The following is a 13644-nucleotide window of genomic DNA, read 5'->3' on the forward strand; positions in this document are numbered from 1 at the left end:
AGAACTTTCCTTCCCTCTCCATATCCACCCCATCTCCTGTGGAGGGGTTGGGAAAACACCCAGAACAGGATGCATCAGTAGCGGAGGAAGGAGGGTGGGTGACACGGGCAGCACTGCGGCTGCAGGGTACCCTCCAGCGTATGGGCCCAGCACTGCCTGAAAATGCAGCATGGGATGCATGTGGAGCGTGGCCTGTAGGCTGCCCCAGCTGCCACCTTTCTCCCTGCCGCGGTTGCCCTCTAGCTGGCCCCTGCCCCAGCTCGTGCTGCCCAGTGGGCAGCTAGTTCTGCCCCCATGGTGTCTCATCCCGTCCCCTGTGTGGGTGCTCGAGAGGCTAGCTATGCTGCTGGTGTGTGGGGCGGGGGAGAAGCATTCACCAGGCTGGGAGAAGTCAAGTGGTGCAGCTACCCACCGCCGGCACCCCTGTGCTTCTCCTCCCCTAGACTTGCTCTGACATGCGCCTGGTAGCTCTGGCTCCTGGCCTGGCGAGGGAAGGAGTGTGGCAGTGCTGCTGGTGTGGAGCGAGTGGAACCCTCTCCTCCGCCTCCTCCTGTTGCTGTCAGGAAAAGCTTCAAGGAAAATATTTCAGATGTTTCTCTACGTTACATATTGTTTTCCCCATATTTATTTACCTACTTAACTTATATAGCTGCCCCATAGCAGAAGTACTCTCGGAAGCCAATGTGGTTTGAGTGTCAGACTGAGACCTAGGTGATCAGGGTTCAAATCCCCACTCAGCCATGAAACTCACTGGGTGACCCTGGGCCAGTCACAGCCTCTTAACCTACCTCACAGGATTGTTGTAGGAGGGGGTTGGACCTTGTACTCCTTGGAGAGAAAAGGTGGGATATAAATGCAATAATCTCTTCTCCATACCTGCTTAAGAAAGCTGCAGAGGCCAGCCAGATTGAGAGTTCAGTTGCCAACCTGGCATCCAGAGATCTCCGCGTGGTCACAGTTGGACCTGCACCAGTCGCAAAATGTGCCTTGTGTCTGGCTACTTTCTGATACTGCCTGTGCATAGTGGAAAGTAGCTGGGTATACTTGCCCTGGGCCTTGAAAGGCTAAGCCAGCTGGGGGGGGGGGGCTGCCTGACTTAGGCTGTTGTGCCCAGAATGCCCTATGCTTCCCAGCAAGAGTGAGGCTGTAGCATGCAGAGTTGGAGGCTAAGAAAGGGGGGAAAGTGAGAAAACTGGCAGTGTGGTTAACTGGTTTTGAAGGAAGGAAGGAGGAGGAGCTGGTGAAAGAAATGGATGGTTTGAGCCTCCTTTGAAGAGGGGGCATTAAAGGAACTTAGGAGAAATCCAGTATTTATAATATGAGTACTGATAAACTGGAAATAAAGGGGAATCAGGGTGAGGGAAGCTGTTAAAGGAGGGATTAAAGAAACTGACAGTTTGTGGAGTGGGGAAAGGGTACAAGTTAAAGGGGTGAAACGAGATGGGAAGATGAAATTGTGGATGGGTAAAACTATTTTGAGGTGTATGTGGAAGTGAAAATATAAAAGCCATCTCTGCTTAGATATAGATCAGCAATTTCTGCCTAAAATAAAACATAAACCACCATTGGATGTTCCTAAAAAAATAGTTTATAAATAATTGTATGACTAAGAACAAATTTATAAAATAAAATGGAGAGTCTAAATCAGGTTGCCTCCGAAGCCAATATCTGTTCTTAATTATTGGAATTCCCTGCCACAAGGAAATTGCTGTGACAAAGAGATTAGATAGAAGTGTCAGTAACTGCTCATCAATTATACCTATTTCTGTCTCTATTGACCATCATTTTGTTATCAACTCTGCTCCTTCACTGCCATTTTATGAGCCATGGGCCAGCTCAAGTGAGCCCTAGGAGGGAATTTTGAGGACTGCTGGACCTTATTGATCAAAAGGAGATCTTTGAACTGATGTCAGAAACATACTGGAAAACAATAGGGATATTTCAACAGTGGCAAAATGTTAATTGTGGAAAACCCCTGTTTGAAGTTTCTTTGTGAACACTTAAAAGGCAGCCCTATTTGTCATGAATTAAAAACTATCCAGTCTGGATGTTACCAAAGCAAGACAAGGCCAGATTCAAAAGCACTCCCGAGCTTTGAACTTGCTGTTACAGGAAAAATACAGCACTCTTTAAAAAAAACCAAGTTAAATATTGTTCCGTTGCTCAAGTAAATTCTCTACCAACATAACTTAGATTTTTCTGTTTTGCTTGTTTTCATTAACAGTATTTAATGCTCAAGTGATTGGTAACTCGCCAGTTGCTTGTTTGAGTTGACAGGGCACAGGGAGAGCTTCTTCACATGTAGTCTAACAATCACCTCGGGCACTGTTGGTACGAACAGTGCCTCTTCCACAAGAGACCAATACATCTCATGGCAATTACCATGACTGACACAATTGCAGCAGCCTTTGGTCTTACAAAGCACCACAAAAGCCTATTGAAGAAGACACTTAGATTGTGCAGAGTTGTTGCAAGAAGAAAGGGCAACATTAGTATTGATATTGTCACCCTGAACTGTAACATTAAAACAATTTACTTCAGTAGAAGCAATTTCAAAACAAAAGCATAAAACTTTTAAACAACTTAAGAATAGGCTAATTACAGAGCTATATCACTATCAGAAAAGCTGATAGTTCATACAACAGTAAAGGTTCAATATTCAACGTTGTAATTTTATGTTGTGAACCACCTTGAGACCTGCAGATGAAGGGCAGTATACAAATTTAATAAGTAATAGTAGTAGTAGTAGTAGTAATACAGATGCCTCCCTAAATGATGGTTAAGGAAACCGAATTATGATTCTGTATCATGTCTGAACTGATGAACCTTTGCTTGCAATTGGACACCATAGTTTGAAGTGGGGTTGGAAACTATGGTTCACACTCAATTTGAGCCAGTTGAGCCAGGGCTCCAAATACCTTGAGAACCATGAACATACCTGCCTGTCCAGAGTACTTGACCCACCTGTGGTGGCTCCACACCTGCATGTGGGGACATAATATGTGAATGCTGTTCACATACATACACTAAAACCTTCCAGTTGATTTCCTAAATGAAATCTGGTATATGCATAGGCATAATATCATACACATGCTTGACCATGCACATAGTGAGACTCGAGTGGTGCTTGCATGCTGTCTGGGTGAGGTGAGCAGGCAAGCTTGTTCTCCCCTCTCTATCCAGTAGATGAGGCAGGTGTGTATCATCTAAACCAGCCCCAAGATTTGGTATACAGTGGTACCTCGGGTTACATACACTTCAGGTTACATACGCTTCAGGTTACAGACTCCGCTAACCCAGAATTTTTTTTTTAATAAGATATTTATTAAAGTTTTTAAAAATACAACAAAAAAGTAAAAAAAACCCCTCATTTTAAACAAGAAAAAATAAGATACAAAAAAGAGAAAAATCAAAAAGAAAAAATCAATAAAAATACAGCCAATCTTCCCATTACTGATCTTTCATTAACTTATTTCCCTGACCTCCTCACACCTCCCTTTTTGTATTCTAAGTCAATTATCCATTTCAGCAAATCCTTTCCCTCTTCACTAACCCAGAAATATTACCTCGGGTTAAGAACTTTGCTTCAGGATGAGAACAGAAATCGTGCTCCGGCGGAGTGGCAGCAGCAGGAGGCCCCATTAGCTAAAGTGGTACTTCAGGTAAAGAACAGTTTCAGGTTAAGAACAGACCTCCAGAACGAATTAAGTTCTTAACCCGAGGTACCACTGTAATGCCTCAGAAACCACAGTTGCAGACATTGTTTCCATATGCTTCTGGCCCTTTCAATTTAGCAAAGCTGAAGGGCAGAATGTAAAAGCAGATAAAGTACTGCAAGTCATGGTTTTCCTTGTACATTTGGAAGCACAAACCATGATGATGATGATGATGAATATACCGCCCTATACCCAGAGGTCTCTCAAGCCATGGTTTGGGTTCTAAACTCTGCTTACAACAAACAGTGGTTTAGCACCAGATCTATCTGATCTGAGACATTAAAGGTGTGAAATGCACAGATAAGGGGGGCAGAGGGAAAAATATTTCCCCAAAATTGCTCCTGTTATGGACAGATAAAAAGCCACAGTCTGAATTTTAAAATAAAGCTGGAAGAAACAATGCTTAAGTATTTTTGTTTTTTAAAATATACCTTTTCCTTCCTTGAGTCTTTCCCACCCACACCCACCCTATAAAGCAATTCATACTCAAATATCAAGTTAATTCTTAATAGCTCAAAACACTGTTTTAGACAATTACAGTTGGAGGTTGTAGGCCCATGCTGCTTGCCAGCCTCTTAATGAGATATTAAAAACTTAGTGGCTTTTCTGCTGTTTTGTCTTAACTGCCTTTCATGTGCATGTGTGCGCTCACACTGCTTAGCAGGCTCTAACGAGTAGAAGTCCACCATTTGAAAGGCTAAAATAGAATAAAATATATAAACTGTGATTCCTAGCAAATGAAATGGGTGTCTGCAAAGGTGCTCCTTTTCAGACAGTTGCTCAGAATGCCATTCCGAAAGAGGCGGAAACTTTTAGAGCAGCTGAGCTGTGATTCGTTGGTTTCACAGAACTTTTCCTCTCTTAATCCCAGCCCCCCTTTTTTTCTTTTGAGAAGTTGACTTTGCTGCTTCTCAGACGCGCACGTCATCCGCAATCTCCAGAGATTTAGTGTGATACCATGAGCGCCGAGGCAGATGAATCTAAAGAAGGTATGACTTTAGTGTTTTCTAAGATTTGGGTTTTTGTTTTTGAAAAAGTTCGCGTCTCCTTCAGAGCTGCTTCTGGCAGCAATATGAGATGATGAATAGAGATTTGTGCTCTCTGTAGCACTGAGCTCTTCATAGGGGAGGGGAGAAAGCAAAAGGCATCTAAAGACTGCTGTTCAGATTTCACTGAAAATGCAGAAACACGAGCCTTGATGCCAATGGCATTTTGTTTGTGCAATGATAACTATATACAATACACAGTATTATTAATGTTCAAAGGGCTGAGTGCTATGTATTCACACAAGCAACAACGGCTTAAGTTGAAAGGGGAAGATACTTTTTTTTAAAAGTAGATGCAGTGTTCCTTTTGCAAAAGGAAGTTGTGTAATACAGAGAACTGAAAGATCGTTATTTTTAGGAAGGAGGTTTCTTGGCGTTAACAACTTCTTTTTCCAGTGTGGGTATATACTCTTGATGTATGTATGCTTTTAAGTAACACTAGGTCTGAAACAAAGCTTGTCAATCTGGAAAACGATTTCATTTACTTTTATGATATGGAAGAGCATGTGGAGAGCTGGAAATACCCCAATTATCTGTGTAAACACAGAGGAGGGGGTATCTGGTGGAGGAAGGGAAGAAATGGCTTTCTGAAATGTTAATACAAAAACCATTTCAATCAGAGGTTTGGAGAAGGGGTGGGAATGGGGTAAGGACAATGCCTTTAAAAATGTGGGCACACTTTTAAAAACTGGAATTTCCTGACTTATTAAGAAGCCAGATAAAATTGCATGAAATAAAGGGCTGGTATAAGCTAGTCAGAACACCAGTTCGTAGTAAATCAGGAAACTTTTCAAAACACTGGAATGCTCCTCTATTCTCCCCATGGCTTATCTGATACCCCCACCTTGCCAATGTTTTCAACATAGCTCTTATCCTTCCAGTTGGAGTTGAAGGAGTGTGTATTTCTTAGCACAGAAAAAACACAGCCTAGTAAATGAAATCCACAAACTGCAGCATAGCTAATTAACAAATACATTGATGCTAAACACATTTTAATACTGATCCCTTTCCTTTCCTCATCAGCCAAGAGGATAAATGTGAATCCAGTTCCATTGAACAATTGTAAAACTGTACTAAACCTTTCTTCTCTGGCAACTCCTCAGTGCAGTGTTCCCCTGGCGGCACGTTCATTCCAACCCTCCTGTGTGCAAGATGAGTAAGCAGCATGCATGCTATGACATGACACAAGGATTGCAGGAAAACCTTTTGAAAGTGGCCTTCGTTTCACATGAACATTCAGTTGATTTAAGATAAAACATCCAAATTGCCCCTGCTATCTTTGCTACAGGGTGATTGTTCTTCTGCTGACATCTTGAGATGCCCCTGTGTGCTTCTGTTTTCTACAAAACTTCTGAGTTTCACATGGAGCAAGGTGAAACTTCTCTCAAGGGGGGTAATTAGGGAAAACAAAGTAGAACACATGTTGGCATTTGTAAAAGTTGAATACAGTATATTGTGTCTCAGTTTACAAACCTGTTTCAGTGTGTTGGGGGCACCTCTAGGGCACATTGGGTGGGGGGCTACAGGGAGAGGGGAGAATAGCAGGAAATTAGGTAAAGGGACCCCTGACCGTTAGATCCAGTTGTGACTGACTCTGGGGTTGCGGCGCTCATCTTGCTTTATTGGCCGAGGGAGCCGGCGTACAGCTTCCGGGTCATGTGGCCAGCATGACTAAGCCGCTTCTGGCGAACCAGAGCAGCGCATGGAAACGCAGTTTACCTTCCCGCCAGTTTACCTATTTATCTACTTACACTTTGACGCATTTTCGAACTGATAGGTTGGCAGGAGTAGGGACCGAGCAACGCGAGCTCACCCCGTCGTGGGGATTCGAACCGCCAACCTTCTGATCAGCAAGTCCTAGGCTCTGTGGTTTAGACCACAGCGCCACCCGTGTCCCATAGCAGGAAATTAACTAACCCCGAATTCTGTTGATCGATTTCTTCTGTCCACCCAAAATTTAGGTTTTAAGCGGGATTGATGGCTGTTGTAGTTAGAGCTTACGATGTGAGACATAGAATGGAGAAAAAAGAAAATAATGATGAAACCAAACAATATATTTGTTATAAAGAGGTGTATCCAGAGTTCCACTCAGGTGTTTAAATTAAAGACCACAAACTTTTGCTAATTGTGTTAATGTATGTCATTACAAAAAAAGCATTGTAAACTTTTGGGCCTGATAACTTACCTGTTCCTTTGTGGATGCTGGGATTATAAATGAGCTCCTCTTGCCAGTGCTATGCCTCAGTTCCAATGCAATCCTGTGCATTATTGCTCAGAAATAACTGTTCCCAATGGGGAGCTGCTTCTAGGTGCAGAGGACTCCGGCCTTGAACAGCAAGTTAAAAGGAACAGTAGCATATTGGTAGTCACACTCTCCTAAAAAGACTTACCAGGCCTGTTTGTTTTCCATCCTTCGCTGGCCATCTATGCTTTTTCTTTTCAGACAGACCTTGGACAGTGTTGATGCTGTTCCTGACTCTGATTACTGTGTGTGTGGCTTTTTATTTAAGCTGCATTTTTTTGTGTGTTTATGTGTTTGTCTTATAAGCTGTTTCAGAAGGGCTGCAAGGAGAGAGATAAAAAAATATAAAATAATGTCTTGGGTTAGGAAATTTGAGTTAGGAAAATAGGGCTCTTAATTTTTGTTTTGGCAGAGGTCTTGTTAATGTTGTTCATTTCATTCTTCCATGGCTTTGCAGCATTTGTGTGTTTCTTTCGCTGTTTTCTGTATTTTCCAGATGAAGATTGCTCACATACTGGCCTTTTAATATCCCACAACAAATGATGCTGCTAAGGAGCAATTACACTGGAACATTATAATTGATTTCTAAACCTCAATGGATCAATAGAATTGTGCTTTTTGCTACATTCTGTATTAAATTTTGTATTAAATTTTTGACCACAAACTATTATTAGAGGTATTTGTACTGGACTGATGTTCAGCACAACTAATTTTAAGCTAAATATCTGTAACATCATGTTCCCTTAAATACTTTGGGGGGAGTGAGTTAATGTGAAAATTGCCATCCTGGTTAGAATAATTGCTTTCTTAGTTGAGCTGGAACACATATTTTCCCCAATTTAGTAGTAATGCTTCTCCTTCTTGCACAACACAGTTGTGTTGCAGTATAGTGTGGGCAGGGTTAAAGTTAGGGGAGGTTTAGAGTTAAGTCAGACAGATGTCTCAGCTACTTTCTTGATTTTGGGATAGATGGGGTGGGAAAGGTTGGAAGACATTCTTTTTTTTTTAATATACTTTTTATTAGTTTACAACCAAAATTATACATTTTTAACCAAATTTTCACAAATTATACTTTTGAGACTTCCTTCGATTTTTCTGGTAATCATCCATATTTACTCCTAACTAGTTGGAAGACATTCTTTGCTAAATCGTGTATCCCATGTTAAAAAGAGGCATTTTGACACTTATTTTTTGGGTTTGAATCTGTTAGGTGTGCAGCCTCACCACTGTGCTTTTTCACATTATACTTCTGGGTAAGATAGAAAACTGTATTTGAACTACTAGGACATAGTTAATTAGAACTTACTAATGCTTTGTTATTTGTATGATCAATAAAGTCACACCAGAATTGTGGTGGTGCTGGCGGTTCATATTAAAACTGCTTACCATCTTCAGGCAGTGGTTGTTGTTGCAGCTTGGCATGGGGCCACGAGGAGCGCTGGGGGTGAGACTCAACTGCATGGCCAGCTGATGTCAGCAATGGTCTTGACGGCTGTGGGGAGCTGGCAAATGGACCAATTGGCACCCTAGTGGGGGCGCAGTACTCCAGTGGCAGACCTGACAGTCCCAGTCTTCTGTTTGGTCCACCACCAGCCATAAAATCTGGCTGCGCTGGGTGTGGGGCACTGTCAGTGAAGTTAACTCTCTTTATTCAGAGAAACACAACAGCTCAGGCCTTTCCAGTAGATCTTGCCCCAATGAAGCAGTTAACGAGAACTGAAGGTACCCGCTGGTGCCTGCTGCACTCCTCTGCATCCAGCCAGTCCATGACACAGAGTTTATCAATATAGCAATTGTAATGGCTTAAATATTTAATAAATCTTTCACAATGTCTGTAGTTTAGAAAGAGGAAATGGATCCAAAATTAGTATGCATTTGCTTTAAGTTATTTAATAATTCTATGATAGTTTGACCATTTACTCTTCTGCAAATGACTGAACTGAGGTGGCAAACATACGGTCAGAGTCTGACCTGTGGTTGTTGTTTAGAGTTAAATAAGAGAAGCCAATCAATACCTCAATGGGTCTTGAACCAACTTTCACACACAACATCATAATGCAGCATGAATGATTGAATGATGTGGACATTTCATGTAACTACTATTACATTAAACATCCACATTATCTGTTGTTGTTGTTTAGTCATAGTCGTGTCCGACTCTTCGTGACCCCATGGACCAGAGCACACCAGGCACTCCTGTCTTCCACTGCCTCCCGCAGTTTAGTCAAACTCATATTGGTAGCTTCGAGAACACTGTCCAACCATCTCGTCCTCTGTTGTCCCCTTCTCCTTGTGCCCTCTATCTTTCCCAACATCAGGGTCTTTTCCAGGGAGTCCAGTCTTCTCATGAGGTGGCCAAAATATTGGAGTCTCAGCTTCAGGATCTGTCCTTCTAGTGAGCACTCAGGGCTGATTTCCTTAAGAATGGAGAGGTTTGATCTTCTTGCAGTCCATGGGACTCTCAAGAGTCTCCTCCAGCACCAGAATTCAAAAGCATCAATTCTTCGGCGATCAGCCTTCTTCTACATGTATTTAGAAGTGAGCCCTTCTTGTAAGCTTCCCATAGATATCTGACTGGGCATTCTGAGAAATAGGATGTTGAACTAAATCAGATCCAACCTCCAGCAGGACTCTTGCTACATCCTTATTTGCATTGATTTGAATGGTTACTTGATTTCAGTAATAATTTATGTTCACAACCTTCAAGTTACCTGTTCATGTCCTTCTTTCAGATTTGCGTAATTCTGTTAAAATGTCAACCTGCAGACACATTTTTTGTTTCCATATATAGCTAACATGTTCTATATCATAATTTCCCAAAGTTTCATTACTTGGCAACAGCTTTTCAAAATTACATTTTACATGTTTTTTGTTTTGTTTTTATGCTGCAAACTGCCCTGAGAGCTACAGATGAAGGGTGGTATGCAACTTAACACACACACACACACGCAATGACTCAGAATTTCTCTAATTTTCTTCTAGTGTTCAAATACCTTCTCCCAGAAAATAGAGACTAGGTTAATGGCGCTTGATTTTATTCATAGTTTTACTTTGTCATTTGGTGAACTGACAAGAAATTTTTATGTTAGGAACAAAATCAGATGAGCTTGGGACAATGAAACCTATGTTGAATGAGCATGTTATTTTTGCTACAAAAGCTTGACCTCAGCATCTCCCTGTTTTTTCCTTAAAGTAATTATTAAGGTTTATAAAGAAAAATACAAAGATTATTGTCAAACATACTTTCTTTATCCAAACTGAAACATTAAAGGCAAAAAAGAGGGAGAGCAGAAGGAGGAGGAAGGAAGGAAAATGAAGAAATCGAGAAAAAGGAATAGAAAAATATTTAAGAGAGAAAGAGAAGTTAATAAGCTAAAGAACTTCAGAAGTTCATTAGAATTTGATCTCCCTTTGGATCAGCTGATATGAAGGGAGAGTGATTCTGCTTAGCACTGGGTTCCTGCTTCGTGTAGCACTTCAAAGGCTCCTGACAACCAACTGGTTGCCGGTTGCTTTCAGAGCTGGACAAAGCAGCTTTGGTCAAGCCCCACCCTTACCTGTATGACATCAGGTGTCATGGGGGTGGCCATGGCTTACACATGGTGGACTTATGCGCCAAATGGGGAAGTCTGGTGGGCCAAGATCAGCCCATGAGCCAAAGGAGGATCCCTGATCTAGAGATACGGAAGTTCACCTTGGGAGCTGAAGGTCTCTCACCTTGCCTCAGGGGAACAGTACAGCCCTGTGAAAGGTTGAAGGCAGTCTTGAACACAAAATGAATTTTAACACAACTTAAAAGAACACCACAAACACAGGGAATAATGTCCCTATGGGAAAGGTGATTATGTGGTTAAGGCTTGCCCGGTTCCACAAGGAGGGATTGGGAAGGAGCATGTGGTTAAGCAAATTACATGTGCACTGGCCATTTGCGTTGCTGAGGCTCACCTCTCTCTTAGAATCACTACCATTAAAAGTAGCAAAACATTTCTAAGTGGTTAGCAATGTACTTCCCATACCTTAGCCAGTCTTAGCATGAAGCTAGCCACATTCACAGCTTTATAATTTCTGGGTTGTGTAGTTATGTGAACAACAAGAAAATGAAAGAGGGAAGTGTTCTCAAAGTTTATTGTAGTTTAAAGGTCCAAGACATTTCACTATTCTTTTCCTTCTTCAGGGGCACTTCTTTTCATTGGATCACTGCAAATATACATACTATTAATGCACACACACAAACACAAAATTGAGACTTCCTCCTTCAAGCATGTGGATTCAAGCATGTGAACAGTAACATCTACACAGCAACAATAGAGACATGGCTTCATTTTTTTCATGGGCTGGTAAATGTTAAACACTTTGTTTGCGAGGTACACCAAAAGCTAGTACAAATATACCTAGATCAACTATCAAAAAATGTTTGATAATGTTTGGTGATTTGAGCAAATATAAGGGTGTTGGTTTTTTAAATAGCAAATACTATCTTTGCAATGTTGCACATAATAAATTCATTTGCACCTAACTTTGCTAACTCCCTCCAAGTGAGTAAATATACCTTCAAAAACTCCCCTTGAATTAGTTTTGGAAATTTGCATATTTTTGACTTAAAAATAGAATTTGTAAAATAAATTTCAGTGCTACAAGTGTGACTTTAAATATTCCAAATGTTTTGTTAGTGCATATATCCATTCAAAGTAGTACAGGATACAAAGGTAAATGATAAATAAATTAATCAGTGTATGGGAGTAGATACCATGACTAGGTAAAACAGTGAAATATCAAAATGTCCATAATGAGTTTTTATGGTAATTTTATTAATTTTTTTCAAAATAGTTACATTTGCTTGGACTCAATCCTTCTGCTGTCTCTTGAGCTCCCTGAAAGTATACTTTGAATATTGGGGAACCCACAGGCTAAAGGTTCCCTACCACAGTTAATTCTTTCACATCCTTCCAATGAGGTGACACTGAACCTGTTGTTCACTTGAACTGAACAGACATTTGAAGGATTGGGTGCTTGGAATATAATCTAGATCATGGTTAGGCAAACTAAGGCCCAGGGGCCGAATCTGGCCCAATCGCCTTCTCAGTCCGGCCCACAGACGGTCCAGGAATCAGCATGTTTTTACATGAGTAGAATGTGTCCATTTATTTAAAATGCATCTCTGGGTTATTTGTGGGACCTGGCCTGCCTGGTGTTTTTACATGAGTAGAATGTGTGCTTTTATTTAAAATGCATCTCTGGGTTATTTGTGGGGCATAGGAATTCGTTCATTTCTCCCCCCCCCAAAAAAAAATAGTCCGGCCTACCACATGGTCTGAGGGACAGTGGACCAGCCCACAGCTGAAAAAGGTTGCCGACCCCTGGTCTAGATGATGCTGGAAATTCCCATCATCCCTAACCAGCGTGTTAAAAAAATCAATAGATGGGAGTTTAGACCAACAATGTCTGGAAAGCCACAGGCCCCATCACTTCTCTTGAAAGTCATCTAGCTTCTTCCTAGAGAGGCAACATAACCTGTCGTGTCTCTACCAAGGATGTTCCTAACCTGGCTTAGAGCCTCCCCTACCCCTCTCTAGCAGACAAGGGTCTCCGGCCCCCCGCAAGGTCTGTGGGACAGTGGACCAGCCCCCTGCTGAAAAAGTTTGCTGACCCCTGATCTAGATCATGGAACAGTGTCAGATCTGGACACCTGGACCATGAAACCTGACAAAACCCCTGCTCTGCTTTTACACACCTCAAAAGGAAATGAAGAATCAACCTGATGTGCATCAGAAAATGTTTTCTCATCCTTGGAAGTAAACTTTTCATTAAAGGCAGTCCCACAGTATCTCCAGGGGTTTCTCCTCCCTCCTTACCTTATTTTTCCCCTCTTTGCTTCCTCCTAAAGGTATTGCTTTGTTCAGCAGGAAGTGGAACATCACTTTGGGGTAAAGAGATGAATAAATTAAAAATGTGAAGCTGCTGTACAGCTCATTGGTTTCCTGAACAGTAAAATAGTGCAACAGAAGCAATGACTCACAATTGGCATACACTGATCAGGAAAAGAATGTGGCACTTTTCCAGTGGACTCGGTCAAAATGCAAACTGTAAACTACTTTGAGAGGTCAGCATAGAATTTTTGATGCCTTTTTGGAGAGGTTTAGCCTTTGTTTTTTGATAACTGTGGCTTTTCCAGAAGCTTTTTCTGTGCAAGATGCTTGAGGTCACAAGCTTGTTTGCAGCAGTTTTAGATGAGAATCAATAAAGCTGCATGTCATGACTTTATCTCCGAGCTCATGAGAGGGGGGTGATGCTGTGGCAGGAATGGAATTGCACGCAGGATAACTTCAAGAGAAACTCTGCAATAAACTATTATACCAGCTGCCTATGCTTTGAAACTGAATAAAAAGCCTCCCTGCTTCATAACATTATACTCGCAACTTATGGACATTTAACTTGTGTGCATTCAGAAGAAGAAGAAGAAGAAGAGTTTGGATTTGATATCCCACCTTTCACTCCCTTTAAGGAGTCTCAAAGCGGCTAACATTCTCCTTTCCCTTCCTCCCCCACAACAAACACTCTGTGAGGTGAGTGGGGCTGAGAGACTTCAAAGAAGTCTGACTGGCCCAAGGTCACCCAGCAGCTGCATGTGGAGCAGCGGAGA

General features: G+C 41.7%; 1 protein-coding gene across 2 annotated transcripts in view; it reads left to right on the forward strand.

Annotated features, from left to right (window-relative positions):
- Positions 1-13644, forward strand: part of TNFAIP8 (TNF alpha induced protein 8) — a 43999-nt gene that overhangs the window by 16715 nt on the left and 13640 nt on the right. The window contains exon 1 of one of the 2 annotated variants that reach the window (XM_053408560.1): positions 4583-4705. The exons of the other annotated variant lie outside the window; for it this stretch is intronic. Within the exon in view, the coding sequence (XP_053264535.1) occupies positions 4675-4705 (31 nt within the window). The 5' untranslated portion in view covers positions 4583-4674. Of the gene's footprint in view, positions 1-4582; positions 4706-13644 lie in introns of those variants that run through there. 2 annotated transcript variants of the gene reach the window in all.

This window comes from Podarcis raffonei, chromosome 11 (genome assembly GCF_027172205.1).
Source record: "Podarcis raffonei isolate rPodRaf1 chromosome 11, rPodRaf1.pri, whole genome shotgun sequence".
NCBI classification, from domain to species: Eukaryota; Metazoa; Chordata; class Lepidosauria; order Squamata; family Lacertidae; genus Podarcis; species Podarcis raffonei.